This window comes from Panthera leo, chromosome C1 (assembly GCF_018350215.1).
Source record: "Panthera leo isolate Ple1 chromosome C1, P.leo_Ple1_pat1.1, whole genome shotgun sequence".
Classification (NCBI taxonomy): Eukaryota; Metazoa; Chordata; class Mammalia; order Carnivora; family Felidae; genus Panthera; species Panthera leo.
The window spans coordinates 54964240-54984931 of NC_056686.1; the positions used below are offsets into that span (position 1 = coordinate 54964240).

General features: G+C 37.3%; 1 protein-coding gene across 9 annotated transcripts in view; it reads left to right on the plus strand.

Annotated features, from left to right (window-relative positions):
* Positions 1–10: 10 nt before the first annotated feature.
* The window catches only part of MIER1 (MIER1 transcriptional regulator), a 59075-nt gene continuing 38393 nt past the window's right edge, over positions 11–20692 (plus strand). Inside the window, exons 1-6 of one of the 9 annotated variants that reach the window (XM_042952057.1) lie at positions 11–160; positions 1264–1364; positions 4089–4162; positions 14967–14991; positions 15121–15157; positions 19884–20029. In XM_042952057.1, the coding sequence (XP_042807991.1) occupies positions 94–160; positions 1264–1364; positions 4089–4162; positions 14967–14991; positions 15121–15157; positions 19884–20029 (450 nt within the window). In that variant the 5' untranslated portion in view covers positions 11–93. The other 8 variants (XM_042952058.1, XM_042952066.1, XM_042952061.1 and 5 more) reach the window with 8 other exon arrangements.

Sequence of the window (20692 nt, forward strand, 5' to 3'; positions counted from 1 at the left end):
AAGAGGAAGCCCCGGACGACGACTAGAAAAAGGAGGCGGGCGGCCCGGGCCCCAGGCCCCTCCCAGGTTCTGAGTCTCCCCGGCTGCAGGCGGATGGATGGGGCTTCTTCAGGCGGTGGCGGCAGCAGTGAAGGTGGCGGCGGCAGCAGCGGCAGCGGCTGTAAGTGCAGCCTCCATAAACCATCTCTCCTCTCCTAGTCCTGATTGGGATGAGGGGCTCCTAAAGTGTCCTCGGTCCCCTTTCTCTCCTTCCCCTCCCCCACCGTAGAGTACCGCCCGGAAGACCCTTAACTTCCGGGGAGGGGCTGAGAGAGAACGCGCCCGGCCCGCTTCCCCTCCCCGAGTGCGTCGCCCCTCTGGGCGCATGCGCAGCTCTCCTCCACAGCGCACCCCCTCCTAGCCCGGTCTTTTGCTTTGGCGGTGGCGGCGGCGCGGATCTTCCCCGGCGGCCGCGGTGCGCTGGGAATCCGCTGCGGTGTGAGTTCGTCTCGCGCAGTTCGCTTCCGCCCCTTTCTCCTGTCGGCTCCCGAATTCGGTCGGGGTGGGGCTAAGCTGACCATCCCCCTGTGGCTCCGCCTCTTTTCCCCTGTAGATCCGGGTTCGGTCCCAGCCCTCCCTTGGGAGGCTTCTGCTCGCACTGCAGTCCCCGTGGTGAGCAGGGTCCTGGGCAAGCCGCCCTTTTTGAAGGGAATGAGGGAGGGCAGGAAGACTGAAGAGGGCATTAATATGAAAGAACGAGGTTCTCCTGCCCGATGGGAAGATCCCTGGGGACAGATGCCTCCCCCTCCTTGAAATGGCCTTGTTTTTACAGCTTTTCTTGGAAAGATCCCTGGCTGGGAGCCCATTTCTGATCCTCGTTTGCTGTGTGACCTTGGGCGAGTCACTACCCCTCTCTGGGCCCCAGTTATCCTTAAAGCTTCCTCCAACGCTAAAATTCTTAATTTTGCAGAAAAGCTTGTGCAGTTACAGACTCACCCGTCTACTGGGGCCGCTTAGCCCAGATGACGTGGAGTTGACTGAACGAACCTTCTTTCTTCAATCATGGACGGAATGAGGCGACCTATTTATTGGGTCGCTTTTATTTCTTTACAAATGGCATGACCCAAGGCCCATTAATGTTTTCCTAAAATTGTCATGGGATCCTTGTCCTAATTCTTGGCCATCTTTTTAAAAATGAGAGGTTGAGAATTAGAGACATGGTGAGCTTGCGGTATCATCATCTCTGGTCTCATTACTACTGAGGCTCTCTTTCCTTTGATCCAGATGGTGTGGTGGCTCGATTCTCCCAGTGCCTGGCTGAGTTTCGGACGTGGTTAAGAACCAACTGGTTGAGGTTCAATGCAGACAAGACGGATGTGATGCTGGTAGGCAGGGGCACACTTGGATATTAAGGGAGGGAAAATCCAAACTCCCTCAAGTAATATAAATATTACATTACTCTTCCTGTATATTCCAGTGTTTGAGAACTGATGATGGGCCAATAATTTCCAGAGTTTGGGTGAGATAAAAATAACATGTCGACAATATTAGGACTATTAAGAAAAAAATCAGTTTGTGATAATCTGATAAAAGGGGTCGCCCGGTAAAACTCTATGTAAAAATTGTGAAAAAAACAAGACTGTCCTTTGAAGAACCAAAAGGCTATGTAAGTGTTTTGAGGTGGGGTTAATAATAAAAACCAAACTAACAAAAAGATGATGCTGATTCTTGCATAGCTGTGGGGCTTCCGAATGTAATGCATTACTGCTTTGTAACCCGCATTCTGCCTACTAAAGTAAAGGTAAACTCTCAATTTATCTAAAATGTCATTTTAAGTTTTTTGATATTTAGGTATTTTCAACCAAACTGGTAGCTATCCATAAATTTTTACCTGCACATAATGTGTAGGTTGTTACTTTTAAATAAAAATTTTAGTAAATAGTTTACCAAATAATCTCAAAAGGGACTCATGGACTCTGAAAATTGTTAGGTAGAGAATTTGTTGTTAGCGTTTTGAATGCGCTGCATTCATCTGTTTCATTCAAACAGCTCTAGAGTAAACTTACAGATATTTTCTTGGAGCGTTTTGAAAGGTACCTGAGTTGCATAACATTTTGTTTATGTAGTATGGATATATAGTACTTACATTTGCATCAGGTATTGGTACTGAATAACAGGTTATATTTCATAGGTATATGTAAATTGCCAGAGACGTTTATTTATTGGTCAGTTTAAGGTACTGGTTGAAGTAAAATTGTGACCTTAAAATGCTTTTGTTAAAGGAGAATACTAACTGAAGGGTTCCCGTGTGTGCGTGTGTGTGTGTGTGTGTATTATAACTTCTATAAAAAATGTTTAATAACTTTTTAATGGAGTATTCAGTAAATTGTTTAAAAATAATTTCCCAATATAATAACAGTTTTGAGAAGTTTCAACGTGGTGAAAGTTAATGTTAGTTTGCCTGAAAATAATGAAGCTTGTAGGTGGGGAATGGGAGCTAAAGAGGCATTTATTCAGGCTTTGTATAGAGATTTTTTTTTTGTTTTGGGACATTAGCCACAAACCTCACCTAAAATTGGAATTAACCACACTTTTTAGCTTAACTTTAAACATTTTACTACATGATGTAACAGAGCTATCATTTTGGACATCACATTAACACGTAATATAAACTGTAATGATTTTAAACAGCTCATAGGTATTAGTGAATATTCTCATACTTTTAACTCTGTCATGTCTTGTTTTTAGCTCTTCTAATATCAATAGGCATTGAAGACTTACATTTTGTTATTCCAAGTATAAATATTGATTGCTTGCACTTAAATACAAAGAAGACATCTATTGAATTAATCCGAAGTGCTGAAAAACTCAGGGAAATGAATGGAAGTAACTAGGAGATAGATTCTGGTTTAATAAAACAATGTTCCAAACATAGAGCTTTGTCTGAAAAGAGCAGTGTCTTCATCAGTCATTGGAGGTGTTTTAGCATAGGCAGAAAAGCCTGGTAGTGGGGAGACATAATGAGAGATTCCTACCTGGACAGGGTAGAAATTGACTAAAGACACTAAGATTCTGTGGCTAATGAAAAGTTAATTTTTACATATTTGTTACTGAGGAGGTAAGCAAGAGTTTTTGAGAAAGACTTTGCTTTCCTCAAGGTGGTTCCTAAAATTTTGAAAGATAAGCGTATCACAAGAATAAAATGGGAGTAAAACCATGCTGAATTCAGGAGTAATGTGTTACAAATGACTTATAATGTTGCAGGCATTTCTTTTTATCTTTAGAATATCTGAACCTAAAAAAAATAAAATAAAATCACTGAATTCACATTTTTTTAAAAAGGGAAGGAGAAAAATGTAGAGGGAATTTTTCCCCTAAACAATAATGCCACTTATAATTAGTAAAAATGATACACATTATTAATAAACTTAAAAGTCATTTATCAATAAGAAGGGGATATCCATTCAGATATCTCCTAGATGGGATTTTCCTGACCATTTCAGATTTTCCTGACAATTTCAGTAGCTTAAGGGACCATGATCCCCAGCTTTTTAATCACAATTGGGATTTTTTTTTTGAGGTTGAACTGAAGAATCAAAGACTAAATGGACTTAAGCAAGTTATTCCTGTACTTTGCATTTTGACAACACTTTTTAAAAATTTTTCTTCTTGTGAACCAGCTAAATTTCATATATTAACTTTGGTATTTAAATGGAAAACACTCCTTTATCCCCATGGTATTATAAAGCCTGAGTTTCTACCTCTGGGCCCCTGATTTCTGTCTTTACCCACCTCAGGTCTGTGCACATCAGTTGTTCTTTGCCTTCAGCTGTTTCCATCAAGTGTCTCAAAGTGAAAACTATTTAAACACAAACTGACTTTTCAAAAAATGACTTTTATTTTGAGTCAAAAGGACTAAGGTAATTCAGTAGTGTACTTCTATATACCTGTGCTAAAATATTTATTCCCCCAAGGAATCCTGAAAAACACTTTTGTATAAGTATTCTAAAAAAAAATAAAATGAAAATACTGTACAGTAAAAATTGTTTGTAGATTTGGGAACCTTAAAGTTTTCCTTTCTCTTCTTTCCCTTGCTTTTCTTTCAGTAGAAAATGTGCATCAGATGTTTATGTTTAATTGGTTTACAGACTGTCTGTGGACTCTTTTCCTGTCAAATTACCAGGTAATGTCCTTTCGCTTAGCAGCTTCATATACCTATAAATGCACAAGTTATTCATGCACAAATTATTATTGGACATAAGAATTTCAAGTTAATGTTGAGTCTTTGGAAAAAGGAAACTGGTTAATAGAGTCTAGACTGTTAAGGGAATACAAATTTAAGCAAACAGCCCATGTTGCACTGTAAGTGAAGTATAAAAGAAAAACTGTGTATGTGCACATTTATGCAGTATATTATAGTGCTGGCATCACATTTGGAAGGAATGACTTTTTATACTGAACTGGTTGATATGGGCAATCATTTTTTGAAATTGCATTAAAAACCCTTGAACATTTGAGGGAAAACGGGCTTTTTGAAATTAAGACTTCAACTCCTGGTTTAGTAAAATGTGTTAGTGCATGTTTTAATATCACCTTTGTATTAGCCAGTATCTGCGTTAGTAATGGAAGTGAAACATGTTTGTTATTTTGCAGTCATTGACCCTGCAGTCATTAGAATTGGTTTCAAGGCCAATTGGCAGTTCTAGGCCAGTGTTTTAAAATAAACTTTCAAACTGTAGGCATTTCAGGCATTGCAAATAAGCAGGTTTTCCCTCTCTGCAGTCAAGTCGGAGATTATTTATATCTATCAAAGAGCAGCTTTTCAGTATTTCGCATTTTGAAATTTTCTCCAGTTGTGCAAAATTCAAACATTGCACAATTATGTTGCTCCTGGCATCTCAGGAAGCGTGTGAGGAAAAGCAGATGAGATGTGAGGATGGCAGACTACCTATCCACAGTCCCTTAATCTCTGACCTCTAAGGTTTGGGGATGTGGGATTTTACATTTCCCGTCGGGAATCAACGGAGAGAGAAATACTTACCAAGAGACAACCGCTTTCAAAGCGCACTACTTTGTGCCTTTGCCGTTGTTGCATCACAGCAACATCCGTTTTCAGCAAATGCTCTTCGAAAAAGGCCTACATGTAGAATGTAACGTATCTTTTCCCCTGCGATGTGAATGCTGGACACGGTTTTCTGGGCACTTTCCCTTGACCTCTCTGGTCCCTTAGAGCCCTCTCCTTCAGCTGGAGTCGCGGATCCGCTAAGGGCAGGGGAGGCGCCCCGCGCGGAGAAGCCCACCTACCCCCCACACCCACCTTGACTCCGCCCCCTCCGCGCTCCTCCCGGGGAAGGCTTCCGCGGGGCCGCGCGCGCGCGCGCCCGCCTCTGCTCCTGCGCGCGCTCAGGCTTTTTCCCTCCAGTCCAGCTCGGCCGGGGCGCCGCGAGGGGGCGGAGTGGGGTGTGGTGGGCGCGCTCGGGCGGCTCCTGCGCGTTCCCGCCAAGGCAGCGGCGGCGGGAGCGGTAGAGACGGCGGCGGCGGCTGGAGTCCCGTTGCCGACTCTCACATCCGGGTTCTGGCCGTGACCCAGCTGCGGCCGCCGCGGAGATGTGACCCGTCAGTACGGCAAATATGGCGGAGGTAAGGGAGCGAGCTCCCCCTCCCCGTCCCGGAGCCGGGCGCCCCGGGCCCTGGCCGGGGAGGAGTGGAGTGGGCCTGGCTAGGAGAGGCCCAGCCCTGCTGGCGCCACTGCCCACCTGTTGTCCGGAACAGGCCGCGCTCTGGGCGGGAGCTTTCCTTGGAACTTAGTTGGGATGGGTCCGGGGGTAGGAGGAAGCGGAGGCGTAGTTGGACTTCGGGGGCAGTTTGAAGGGTCGAGTGCTGCGTGGTAGTGCGTGCGGAGAGGGGCGAGGGCGAGTGGGCGCCCTCCAGGCAGGGGCGCCGGTGGCGCAACTTCGCCGGCCGGTGCTAGGGGCCAAGAGAGAGGAGCTGCTGCTTCCTCTTCTTGCGAAGTTTCTTCCCTCCTTCACCGAGATGCTGTTGCGCCCTTCCGTGTCACCCCCACCCGTTTGCTACTGACATCCAGTCCGTGTTGATGGGGAAAACGTAAGGCAGAATGGCCTTCAACTCTCATTTTTCTCATGGAGCTACGATGAGCGTGGAGAAATAAACGTAGCCTTTCGCGATCCGGCCCTTTAGGTTGGGGGAATCCCCCTGAATCTACGGAACAGTTCCATTCCTCCCGAAGGTAGAACCTTTTTTTCTCTTTATGTTTCGGAAGAGTTGCTTTCTACCTTTCCCCCTCTTCACTTTCCAGGCATTCCCCCCCACCCCCTTTCCTATCAAGGCTATCTATTATTGTCTTTTTTTCCCCCTTTTATGGGAGGTTTTTTTTGTTGGTTTCCCCCCCCCCCTCCTTTTTTTCCAGTAAACGAGTTAACCAAAGGCCCCTTTCCTCGGTGGTAATTGTTTTATATTTTGGGGCCTCAAATCGTGGCAAATAACCACTGTTATGATTCATTGAAACTTAGTGTTAACGCCTCTGGAGATTTGAATTTTTGTTTCTGATTTAAACCTTTAAACATTTGATTTTTTTAATACTTCCCCCCCCCCCCTTACCCTCGGAAAAATTCGTTATTCCTTACCCCCTAGAGTTCAGGAAGTGATAGTATTTGGAGTTTTAAGTCTACTTTGAGCGAGAGCCTCACTAAATGATTGATAAGGCATTTCTTCTGTGTGAATTACCGTTTTCATGGGCTCAGACATCCCCAAATTCACGAATAGGTAAAAAAATTTTCTTACCATCCAGTCCCCAATATTTGTCTTCATTAATTGCTGTATGAAGTCAGTGGTGAGTTAGGTGAGTACTTTGAATTTGGGATACTGAAATATAGATTATGGAAAAATATTAATTTGGACGCTTTTTCATATACCTGTTGAGTGGAGGGACCTGAAAGTTAGCTGTTTTGTGGAATTGCTCTTAGGTTGCCCCTTCTGCTTTCCTTATGGAAACTGGCTTTGTACTTTTGTAGTGGAGTATTTGCTGTTAAAGGAAGAGGAGATTCACTGTAGCAGGAGTCTTCACTGCTAGTAATCTTTTAAAAACATTTAATACTTTTGATCTAAAACTAAATTTAGATCTTAGATTTATTTCCATTTCTTTTGTTCTTTGTGGTTAAAGAATTGTATTTCAAGGCACATGAGTTGGAGAAAACCTAGTACTTTGTATTTCATTTAAATGTGACTGGGTTCATTCCACTGGGCTGAAGGAGTTTTAGTCCTGGTAAGATTTTTAAGTGTTCCTTTTTTCATGTGTAAGTTGGGGAAGGAGTTATATGTAGCTGGATTTACCTACATTTTGTTAAATAGCCTTCAGTGGATTCCCCCTTTCAGTGAATGCCTCTTAGATAAGCAGCAGTGTACTGTAATAGGTTATGTGGTTTCTTCCCTCACGGTGCTGCTCACAATGACTTAAGCTTTAAGTTTTGTAGTCCTATTTTAAGGCAAGCTATTATTGACGGAAAATAACTTTGCTTTTGAAAATACAGTGAAATTTAAGTTTAGAAAGCTTCACCCAGAAATTTTAATTGCCCAGCACACTGAAAACTCAGTATGTAAATAGGAGTATATTAATATTCTTGTTTTAGAAATTAAAGATGGTTGTATCATAAGAGAGGAAAAGCAGTATTTTGAGTCACTAATCATTTCCTAATATTTTCAAGTTTTAGTTTTCTTAAAAATTGCATAACTTAGAGAATGGAATTCTCATGTTCAGTAAGGAACGCATGGATGGTTCAATTTCAAGAAGAGTAAACCTGAACTTTGTGTTCAGTGAATTTATTTAGTGACCTGAAATCTTTAAAAAAAAATTCATCTTTTAGTGTTGGATAGTTTTGTTTTTAGTGAATTTAGAAGAATGGGGAAACCTTCATTCATCTGTGTCCTACAAAATACCTAAACAGGTGAAGAGGTGAAAAGTAAAATTAGTTTGTATTGTTCTGATTTCAATATTTTAGTAATTAGGATGATTTTAGAGATTAGTTATTTTTAAAACATAGATGGAGAAGTGCTTGCTTTTATTTTTATATGGGCACTCAGGAGATTCATTCTTTGTGATGCCAGTAAAAAGCATCTGGTAGAATAAATCAAATGTGCTATTGCACTTTTGGTTAAGTAGACCTGAGCATTGAAGCTGACTGGTAAAATAACAGAAAATGCAAAGCAACAATATACATTTATTTGATAAATCTGAGGGGAAAACAGGTTATTGAAGAAGCATGTCTCCAGAGAAAAATGTCAATATTATGCTTCTAAGTTCGTTGTTGTTGTTGTTATTTCCTACATAGGAGAATGACCTTACCTTGTTTTTCCAGAAAAGTGTTTAATTCTTGAATACAAATTGATTTAGATGTGAATGGAATATACTAATTTTTTCATATTTGATCTGATCACCTAGGCAGTCTATAAGTAGGAAGTATATGTTTAATGGTTCCTCAAATCGTGCTAACATTAAAAACATATTTAATGTGCTTAGAAGAAATGGCACATACTCTTTTTCTTAATAGGTTTTTAGTAATATTTTTCATTGCTTTTTATCCCTTAAAATTACTTATCAACCTTCTAAAAGGAGGTTCTCCTAGTTACACTTAAAGGAAGGAAATTACAGGGTAGTTGCAGTTTTACAAAGGCAACGAGAAAGAAAGAATAAGAGGAAGAAATAGTTGATCCTTTGGGTTTTATAAGGAATGTGGTACAGGGACCTTTGGGAATGAACAATTTGTCTGTTATTTCAGGGTTTGTAAACACATACGGGACTTTTCTTTTCCGGGGGGAAAAAGCGACAACATAGTGTAAGACCTATCTTTTCACCTAGGTCATATTGCTATCATATAAAGAGAAGAAGATTTTAATGAACCTACTTTTCTATATTAGTTTTAAGTATTTAAACCTTTTCAAAACCAATACGTAATCTGTTTATTCACTGTCACATCTTCATTTATTTCTCTTGAAAACACACTCCTTGCTTAGTGGGTTTTAGTGTATTTGGATTTCATTTTTTAAGGAAATAGGATCATCTTGACCATTCTTCTTGATGGTGTTAATTTCTATTCTAAACAAAACTTGTTTCACTGCAGTAGTGTTAGGCCTTAAATAATTCTCTATAGTGGTAATGAACTTTTTAGTGTTTATACTTGAGTGTATTTAGGATTTATCCAGAGTAAGACTCTGGATAAATGTATGAGAATCTAATAAAGTTTAATTCAGAAGGAGTGATAAAGTGCATGATAAGGTAGAAAAGGTTGGTTGGAGGATATATAAAAGTCGATTACTTTTAGAGAATTTTTCTGCAGGAGAGTAATCAGTTTTTCAAATCAGAAATAAAACACTGGCATGCCTGGGTGGCTCCGTCAGTTGAGTGTCCAACTTTGGCTCAGGTCATGATCTTCTGCTTTGGTTCGTGAGTTTGAGCCCCGCATTGGGCTCATGCAAAACCCACTTTGGATCCTCTGTCCCCCTCTCTCTTTGCCCCTCCACTGCTTGCACTCTCTCTTAAAAATAAACATTAAAAAAAAAAAAAAAGAAAACAAACACTGCCATAAGAAACTGATTAGTAAAAATAGAAAAGTAATCACCTGTATAGAAATTTCTTGCTTGAAGTTAGCTTGAGTCCCTGTATGTTTCAAAAGATTTGCAAATGATTTCAAAATTCATTGCAGTGATAAAACTGTTCAAGTACCAGTCATCACCTGGGACTCATTCTGTTTGACTTATTCTATGGCTTATAAGAATGACCGTTAAATTATGTTTGTGTAGATAGGAAATTCATAAAGTAGCACCCCCAAAAAAGCTTTTTGCAAATTGAGATTTTTTTCTAAAGGTCCTAGATTTTAAAAAAAATTTTCAGAAGAGGCTGTTAAACATATCCCATCCCTTTAGCTAAGTATTCCTTGGTAGTGTTAGGTCTTTTGAGCAGTTTATAATAAAAGTAAAGAACTTAGATCTCAAAGGAAATTGAACTAGAAGATATCTAAATCTTACTTAGAGAAAATGAAACTGAGCAGAGTTGATGCAATTTGTCCTAAGTTGTGCAGTTAGGCTGTGGCACAATTAAGAGTGGAACCTAGGCTTCTGAATTCCTAGTGCTTAATAATAGCAATTCATCCTCTGAGTTATTACTACTGTAGTCAATTTGCTAGTTTTACCAACACGACTTTCTTAATCTTTTTTATGCCCCCAAATTCTTCAGGGGAAAGTTAAGTGACTTAGTTTTGTATGGAGGAAGAGAAATGGTGAGCACAGTTCCCCTGCTTTCTCCACCTGGAGGAGGGGCATCTAACTCCTTCCTGGCTTCTATCCCCATCACTTGAGAACCTCTGATTTAGTTAGCAGCGTCTATATTGTTAAGTAGGTGATGATAACAAAGAAATGGTGGTGGAATTAGTTTGAGGGGAGAAATTAGTTCAGACAGTTATGTTTATTTGAAAATATGCTTTTGATTGCCTGGAATATATGAATCTGATTACTTCATTTTTACCTTTTTTTTTTTTAATGGTTATATTCTAGTTTACTGTGTTCTAGAGACACATTTGAAGATATCTGAGGCATTTAATATTTGTTACAAGTATTAGCAACTTGATCAACTAAATCATATATGTGGTGAAGATATAAAAGTCAGCTGTTCATTTTTTAATTTGATTTAGCCTACTCATACTCTGTGTGACTGTCTAGTTATGTTTTCTGTCTCAGATAATTATGTATGCACCTAAAAGAAAACTAGGTTATTTTTCTAAATGATACATTTGTTAAAAAAAAAAAAAAAGTGGCTAGTAATAGGTTTTCTTAAAAATCTAAAAGTAGAGGAAGGAAATGAAAATTGCTCATAATTCCATAAGATGATCTCCACTGACTTTCTTTAAAAAAAAACCAGTAATACTAACAAGTGGTTAGAAAATTCCAATAGTATAGAAGGGTATAAAATGAAAAAAACTTTCTCTCCCCAACCCATTCCCTAGAGATAACTATTGTTACAGGGTTTTGTGTGTACTTTTGGAGAAAAAAAAAAAATGTCATTTATATTCCAGCCCAAGTTACCCCCTTCTCTACTTTTTTTTTTAACTCCTAATATATGTATGAATAAATAAATAAATGTTCTTTACATTTTTTTCCTCATTCACCACAAACAGACTTGTCTCTTTTTAATGGATTAATAGTGTTTTGTTGCTTAGAAGAACAGTATTTCATTTCTAACTAGTTAAATGATAGACTTGAAAATTTTTTCCCAACTTGTTGCTATGAACCACTTTATGGTAACAACTGTTAAACATGTATCTTGGTATGCTTTCTTAGGCTTATCAGTAGGATAATTTCATATTAGCAAAATGATCACTAGAAGGGTTAAACCAACTTGTATTTTTCTACCAATAATGTATGAGTGCATCATAAATACATTTTCACTTCTAATGAAAAATTTTTTTTACTATTTGCATTTTCTAGTTTGTGCCTTTTCTAAAAATACAAAAAAAAGTTACAAATGAATACCTGTTTTACAGCTCTAGTTTTAAGCAGGTACTAATTTGTGCATCATTAATGGTAGATGTCGCAGGTTTTTCTGGAAGATATTGTTAAAGATACCACTTCCTAAATAGACATAGATAATAGTCTGACATGACAGATGATAACTTGCAGTCACATTTTAAATATACTTTGAACAGATGAAAAACATTCAAAAAAGTAAGAAAGTAAGGGGGAGGAAGGAAAGAGGTAAAGAGAAAAGATTTTTAATATAGTTGTTCCCCTGGAAGGTATAGAAATATTCAGGTCGTAGACTTCAGTTCCACCTTCACCACTTACCATGGATCAAGTCACATTATCTCCCTGGGTTTGCTAATCTATAAAATGATGTTGGCAGAGTGGGTGTTATTGCCAGGTATGTAGTTATGATCAAGTAACTTTATGCATTGGAGAATATGTAGTACTATATAAATGTAAGCTGGTTCTGCTCTTCTAAATACCTAAAAAAAAGAATGCTCACATTCTGTACTTAAATTTCCTGTATTATGATAGTGAACTTTTACTTTGAAAAATAATTTTTTTGCCTGCAGTTGGGACAAAAGTAATGTATAGTATAAAATTTTCAAATGCCAGTTTTCTAAAAGGTCAGTTTTTAAATTAATTGAGTATAATAAACTTACAAGAAATATCTCACTCTCACCCAGCCCAAATGGAAACAGTGTAATTATATTTTGAACATGGAATACTAAAATGTATGTCTAGAGGCATATCTCCCTACTTCCCCTTCCCTATCCTAACCTAGGTACACATCAGTCAAATTACAGTTCTTGAAACATTCCAGTATTTCTGATGTAAAATGGTCATTAATGCTGTCTTTGAATACTGGGTGTTCTCCTTTCTGCCAGCTAAACGTACAAATAATACCAGTCCTCTGAATATTTGGTATCTTAATTAACGGAAAATATTTGGGACCTTTTTCAGAACTTTAAAGTGATAGATAACTTTACCAATACAACACAAGGATCAGTGTGGTATTGGCAGTTAGTGCTCTTTGAGGCCTTTTAAAAACTGCAAACGCCATTCACAACTCAGTGTCTTTGTTATTGCCAATACCTAACATCTGTGAAAATGTACCTTTTATTCAGAAGAAGAATGACATTTTTAATCAGAAACCCCTTTTTATCAGAAGACTGTTAAATGGAGTAATTATTAGAGTGTTCAAAAAGAACTGAATGCTCAAAGAGCCATTTCTCTTAAGCTCCTAATTTGAAAGAAATGCTGATTTTCTTGTTTCTGCCCTGCAATATTTTCAGAAGTTTACTAAAAAGGAAAAACAGCACTGTGAGGCTACTTTGTGAGTGGCAGACCTGGGACCAGATAAAGACAGTCATCGTTGCCGTAGCCTTGGACAGAAATTGTGCTTAAACTTGGGAAACAAAGCATAACTGCATGACATAAAAGTAGATTAATATTTTAAAATATTGATTTGCTGTGTAATAATTTGTGTGGTGGTTATATCCGTTTTGAGCTTAGAAGTGTGTTACTCTGCCCATAAGATGTTAAGCAAGCTAGAAACCCTTTTTATAGTTACATTACTCTATCACCCTGCTTTTCAGCTTCCTATTAGAGGAATGGAATTAATAAGTAGCACTGGTTTGACTCTGTGTGGCAGAGCAACTTTTAAGTAAGGGTAGTGGTGTGACACTTTAAAATATATAATACTGACTACTATCAGTCTTTTATTAAAGTAAGTTGATGCTATAGTCAAGAGCCATTTTAAGAATTAAAAGGGAAAAAAAATAGGACCCTTGGGAAGTGTGCTTCAAAAGAACCTAAGTCACCATGTACAATAGAGAATGTCATACTTAATACAATAGCATACTATGGACAGTTTTCAAAATAGAATTTTAACACCTTAAAAGAAATTTGTCTTAGATGCCTAGTTTTTCAAAAATTCGTCACTTTCCTCATTTTATTTTGTTCTTCTCGGCTCCCTTCCGCATTAGTTACCAGAAAGAAGGAAAATAGAGATCTTCCTTATGATGGGGTTATGTCCTGATAAACCTATCATAAGTTGAAAATATTAAGTCAAAAATGCATTTAATGTACTTAACCTACTGAATGAACATCATAGCTTAGGATAGCCTACCTCACACATGGTTAGAACACTTACATTAGCCTACACTTGGGCAGAATTGTCTAACACAAAGCCTATTTTATAACCATGTATTGAATATCTCATGTACTTCATTGACTACTAGACTGAAAGTGAACAACAGAAAGGTTGTATGGGTACACAATGGTTATAAGTGTATTGGTTGTTTGCCCTCGTGATCGCATGCCTGACTGGGAGCTGCAACTCGCTGCCACTGCCCAGTATCACAAGATAGTATCATACCACGTGTTGGTAGCCCAGGAAAAGATCAGAATTCAAACTTCGGTTTCTACTAAACGGGTATTCCTTTTGCACTATCATAAAGTTGAAAAATCGTAAGTTGAGCCATAATTGTCAGGGACTGTCTGTGCTGGAATAACTTATCTTTGCTAATAATTTTGGGCTTCCAGCGTGCCTGACTTCTAATGGGCATGAAATAGCTCTGAATGAATAAGAAAGGTTTTAACTATGAAGCATATGCCATTTGAAGCATCTTGAGTTTTTGTTATATATTTACAGAAGTTTATGTTTGTATATGACTTGTTTATAATTTTGAATTAACTGAATTTAGATAAAATAATAGCCTCAAACCGTCAAGTGGTTGTATTACCAAAATAAGTTGCTAACAGTGTTATCTTTAAATTTTCTAAATGCTTATAGTTAAATTTATGAGGGGTAGAATGCTACAGTAGAAGCAGCATGTTATAATTGGGAATGTTTTTGATTTTTTCATCAGAGACCTTAACCTTTCTAGACTTTAGCTCAAAGGTTACTAATTCTGTGATAATTTAAAAATATGTTGTTTGTTGTAAAGTTAGCCTAATGTACTATTTGGTGCTTAATAACATTTTACTTTTTCCTTCTACTGTATACAACATAATTTTTATTTAAAATTAACGTCTTGAAGTGTTTTCGCCTCCCTTCTTTCACGTATTTTAAGCCAGAGGCCAGCTTGTTAGTGAATCTTGTGTGTAATTTCCCCTTTATTGATAAGAGAAAATATTTCAGAAAGTTCTAATATCTAAAATCAGATCTCTTAAGCTGCATATGTTATGAGATCCATATTTGCCTTTAAAATCTGAATCAATTTCATATTATTGTCTTCATTTCTACATTCAGGAGTGTTTGGGATTTTTATATGTTTAAATATAATGTCAGAGAAAGGATTATATAGAAGGTTTTAATTTGTCTTAGATAATTCAGATGTAAAAACTTAACTGTGATCTTTGATGTCAAACTGGTCCTTGAGTAATTCCTGTAAATTTTGCACAGATTTACTATACAAAGATGCTAATATTTCTTCTTTTCTCCCCCTCCTCAGCCATCTGTTGAGTCTTCAAGTCCAGGTAAGTATTTTCTGTATTTTCTATAATTTCTGTTTGACTAACATTTGTCCTATTATAAAAAGCCTAGAGGAGTTAGACTGTCATCTGACTTGCTTTTCTTCCGAATGCTTCTTTTCTCTGGGGAAAAAGAAATGGATGAAATATTTGACTGCCCATGAAAGTACAGGTGAGGCTGCTGTGAGTTCAACCTCATGACTACTTGTAGGTTCACTTTTTTTATGAATTACTACGTGTATTTCTTATAGGTTTTAATTGATATTTGATTTCAAGTAAATATGAAGTGTGCTTTTTCAAAAGGAGTCACTAACTTAGAAATATTTGCTTGTATAGGAAGCTCAAAGTTTTTGAGAAAAAAAATGCATTTAGTGAGGGAGAAAAAAAGCAGAACATTCAAAAATGAATATTCAATGTTATAAATTAAGGAGGTTATGTTTAGATTGAGTAGGATCTGATTTTACCCACAGACCATATAGAGGTTGCAAACGTGATCTTTTAAATTTTTTTCTTTCTAATGTTTGTTATTTTGGAGAGAGCGAGAGACAGAGTCTGAGCAGGGAAGGGGCAGAGAGAAAGAGGCAGACACAGAATCTGAAACAGGCTCCAGGGTCTGAGCTGTCAGCACAGAGCCCGACATGGGGGTCGAACTCCAGAATGGCGAGATCATGACCTGAACCAAAGTTGGATGCTTAACCGACTGAGCCACCCAGGCGCCTCGCAAACATGTGATCTTTGACCCATATCTGGGCCACAAATGTTTTTTTGTTTGGCCAGTCTAGTGATTTTAAAAACCTAGAATATTTTATATAAAATCTGAATTTAGGCTTCTCATGATTAGTCAGAGGTTCTGGCACCGCTGGGTACAGCATTCCTTTATAGCAACAATTGGTTGGAGCCAAATAGCAGTCAGGAAAGAGCCCAGTCTGCCTTGGTGTCCAGAAACTTCACCAAGAGAGAGGACTGCCTTCTACAGTGGAGTACGTGTAAGGAACAGTGCGAGATAGTTAGAGTCAGGAAGGGAGTTCTCAGAGGCAGGGTAATGTTTTATTTGAAAACATCATATATATATTGAATCTTTAGGTATGATACATTACTGAATTTTCCAGATTATTAAAGCAATCTTTCTATGTTGTAAATTTTAGAAAGAATGTTTGTAAAAATGCTTAATATATGCCTTTTTTAATGGTTTAGGATTCTTTTCATGAACACAAATAGTTGTGTTCTATGTAGTACGATGTATGAAGTAAGAGTTGGATTAGGATAACTCCAGATCCCTTCCAAATGACTAGTGTGCTCAGTTGACTGAGTTTTTTTCGTGGTTATTTAGCTACAAATGTCTTATTCTTTTCTAATAGGCTTGGAAGTAAAGTATATTAGGCGTTGTGACATTTCTGAAACTCAAGGATTTTTTTAAACTTATTTTATACATATGTTCTGGATGGTTGAGGTTGGAAGTAATCTGACCTCATAAATAGCAGATTATTTGTATCCTTTTTGGGACATGGAATTGTACCCAGTATTTTTTTTCTTTCAAACACAGACATCTTTTTCATTGAAAAAGTGGGTTCTAGTTGTTTTTGTTCATGTTGTCCCATTGCAAATAGACTGAGTTTTAGATATTTTTCAATGAATTTTTGAGAAATTCATCAAGTAATACATAGGCACAAAAAAAGTAATTACTTCAAAGGTGATACTAATGGCTTTCTCAGTTTCCATTGCATTTGAATTGGCCTAGGCTGAACTGCAAGAATAGTGGAACTTGAAGAATACAATGTTTTCGATGGCCTTTACTACTTGCTGAATGCTTCTACAAATAGATTGATTTTTTTTTGGTTTCGGACTAAGGAAGATCTTTTGAAGTAGATAGTGTTTGTAGTATCAGGTTTCTGCCCAAGGGAATATTTATTGTCCTTACAATACTAATTGTAGGCAGTTAACAAAAGTTGGTGGGAAAAAATTAGGAATAGAGGCTTCATGTAAAAAAATTTTTGGTCCACTGGTAAGAGGCTGTGTCCTTTGTAACGTCTGTACTTTGGAATTGATATTAGTAATAAGAGTCACATGACCCAGGCTCAATAATTTGTCTCTGGACTTTCCCAGTGTAAACCTGTACAGGTAAAATACAAGACTTTACCTGTAAGACTAGTAGCCATTAGATGTAGGGATTTAGGGAAGGGAAGGAAATAAAATTATTAAATGAATGCACATGATATGTTTAATTTATCTTTTGAATCTTTGAAAAGATGTAACATACCTTAGTAATTTTGTATTAAGGTACGATTTTATTACCAAGCTGACACTTGCCTTAACTCTGAAGCAAAATATTTATTTACACAAAGCACCAGACTCCCTGCCCCTAATAATTTATCTTGGGGATTTTTACCTCAAGGAGACAGCCTAGTAGGCTAGGAAAAGAATGGTTAATTGGTCTCAACAAGGCAAAAATAAGTCAAGTAAAACCAAGAAGTCAGATTAAGGCAAGAAAAGTGAAATTGAAAGTTAGAAAACAGTGTGGTATATATATGGAGAGGATTGGAGTGAGAAGGGGAAAAAGGTTCACCCACACTTTGTTATTTCTTGTAATGAGAGAGTAAAGTGGCAAGGCTTTAAATATAAATGGCTTTGCAAGTAATGACAAAAAATGGGAGACTTCAGGTAAGTAATATAGCACTCAACTTGGTGCTGTGTACTCATGTGAGTTTGTTTTGTTTTTGTTTTAGTTGGTGAAAGAGTATACGTAGTTAGGAATTAAGCATAATTATTTTTTACAATATTTGCATTCAATAGGAATTAGGATAATAGTGTACAAAGTTGTGGTGTGAGGTTGTTCTAGGATCTTCCTGCCTACAAAGGAGAAGAAAAGTACAGCATGATTTGTAGGAATACATGATTATTGACTAAGTGTCCTAGAAGGTTGCTGTGTGAACTGAAAAGTTTTGGGAATGTTTTTTCATTAAAAACTCAAAAAGAAGGAATAATGATTGGGACTATTAGGGACTTATCCCTAATAGTCTGTTTTTCAAGAAGTCAACTTCTAATGCTTTGTTTTACTTACTGGTTCTCTCACTGGACTGAAGGAAGAGCATACTGATGTAATATATTACTAGTTAATGGTATTAACCTTTGTTATTAAGTAAAAAGCTACAACTAAATTAGTGGCTCTCGATGTTTTCTCATGGAACTTTTGTGTCTAGTCCCTTAGCCAGTACCAAGGTGCTGTATTAAAACTATGCCATGCTTTTCTTAATTATCCAAAGAAATTAATACACTTTTCTAAGTGTTTTTATTTTGTAAATCATTCTAAAACTTTGATAGTTTGTTAACTTAATTTGTACTATAAGGTGATTTCTGATTTAGAAATAATAATTATTTTATATTTAATATTAGTATTATGTTCGTCAAAGAGCAGGATGACTTCTAAGTGCTTCACCACCTGATCTGGCTTGCAGTTCAGTCATCTTAGTAAAAATAGGTTCTCTTCAAGTATTCTTTGAGGCAGGATACTTAATGTCTCTGAGGCTGTGGCTTGCAGGAAGCTTAGAATGCAGTAAAAGCACAGGCACTGAATTAGCAGACCCACGATTCAGATTCCGTCCTTGCCGCCTACTGGCTCTGTGAGTTTAAACGTGCTGCTTAAACTCAGCCTCAAGTTTTGGTTTTGTTCAAGTTTGGGTTTGAAGATTAAATGAGATACAATGTATGTGACGTGCTTGAGCCATAGTATTTGGCACACAGTAAGCACTCAGAATATGGTATTTATACTGAAAATTGAGGGAGATGACAAGAACCCTGAACCTTGAGTGTCCCCTTATCCGTAATAGTCTGTTTTTCCAGAAGTCAACGTCTAACGCTTTGTTTTACTTACTGGTTCTCTTACTGGACTGAAGGAAGAGCATACTGATGTAATATATTACTAGTTAATGGTTTTAACCTTTATTATTAAGTAATATAACTTTTTAACAGTTTAAATTGATAAAAGAAATTGCTGATTGATTTTTTAAATGTTAAATAACTCGTTTATTCATAAAAAAATGAATTTGTAAACTTAAGTCCAGGTTTGGCAATAGCCAATTGTGGGGTAGTTTATAGAATGTATATGCTGAGCATTTGCAATCTACTATTACAGGCTTGACCCTATTGAGTACAGCAGTATTCCCCAGCCAGCAGGCTAAAAATAGATTAGCTTACACATCAGTTAGCTATTAGATTATTTTTAATGAGTTCATAAGAGTTCTGTATGCCATTTTAATAAATTTCAGTTTTATATTCTCTATCTGAATTATTTTAGACCAAAATCAACTAAATAAATTAAGGACGGCTACTTACATGCTGAAATATATTTCCGTGGAAGTGCTAATAGAATAATATTTGAATGTAGCTGTATTTTCATTACACTGTGTATTCAGATGACTGTATATCTCCCATGACTGTATTCTCATGGGCCATAAAGACTCATACTCATTGGGTCTATTAAATATCAGTCAGATGATTAAGAATTGTGGTATTTCCCACATGAATTACCATTCTTACTTGATGTGATCCATTATTCTTTACAACTGAAATTTTGTGTTTAGATGACAGTACTCTTTTTTAAGAGCTGTACACACTTTTTTTAAAGCTATACTTCTCCCACCCCACCAGTTACAATTTTAACTGTGAATATATAGAGGTGAAACAGGACAAAAAATAATCCCTTAGACAAGAGTTTTTTTTTACAGGGACAGAGTGATGAGTAAGGGTAAGAGTTTTAGAAAACTAATACTCGATGTGCATAGCTTTTCCCTGATACTTTTGTTTGACCTGTATCCAACTTCAAATAACATACACATTAAATAAATATTAATAAGATAACACTTCATTTGGTTTACCAAACTTTTTAAAATATTCTTTACCAGGAGGTTCAGCAACGTCAGATGACCATGAATTTGATCCATCAGCTGACATGCTGGTTCATGATTTTGATGATGAACGAACATTAGAAGAGGAAGAAATGATGGAAGGAGAAACAAACTTCAGTTCTGAAATAGAGGATCTTGCAAGGGTAAATAACAATAAGAGCTAGAGGATAAAGTAGTTAACGGCTTTTTTTGCAGATAGAGGAAACATTTGAAATTTTCATTCTCTACCTTTGTTTTTGGGGAAGAGTGGTGTTACATATAATTGATAGTGAAAAATTCTGTGTGGTTGTAGGTGAGATATTTAAAGTTTGAAATGAAAGGCATTTTTTTTAAAAAGGAATAGCTATTATGTGGAATAGAATTACTTGAGTGAAACATCACAGTTATCTGGTCAAAAATAGGCTATAAAGGTATGCTGAATTTCCTCTTACATACCTCTGTCCTCTCCCAGTTACTGACCTTTTACTCGCACCCTTTCAGAGCCAGAATTTTTTTTTTAATTTTTTAACGTTTATTATTTTTGAGAGACAGAAAGAGACAGAGTGCGAGCAAGGGAGGGGCAGAGAGAGAGGAAGACAGAATCTGAAGCAGGCTCCAGGCTCTGAGCTATCAGCACAGAGCCCGACGCGGGGCTCTAACCCATGAACCATGAGATTATGACCTAAGCCGAAGTCTGACGCTTAACCGACTGAGCCACCCAGGCACCCCGAGCCAGAATTTCTTAATAGTGGTCATCATGTTTCTCATTTCCAATTTATTCCATAAAGTACTCTGGATAGTTTCTGTCCCCTCCTATCAATATGACC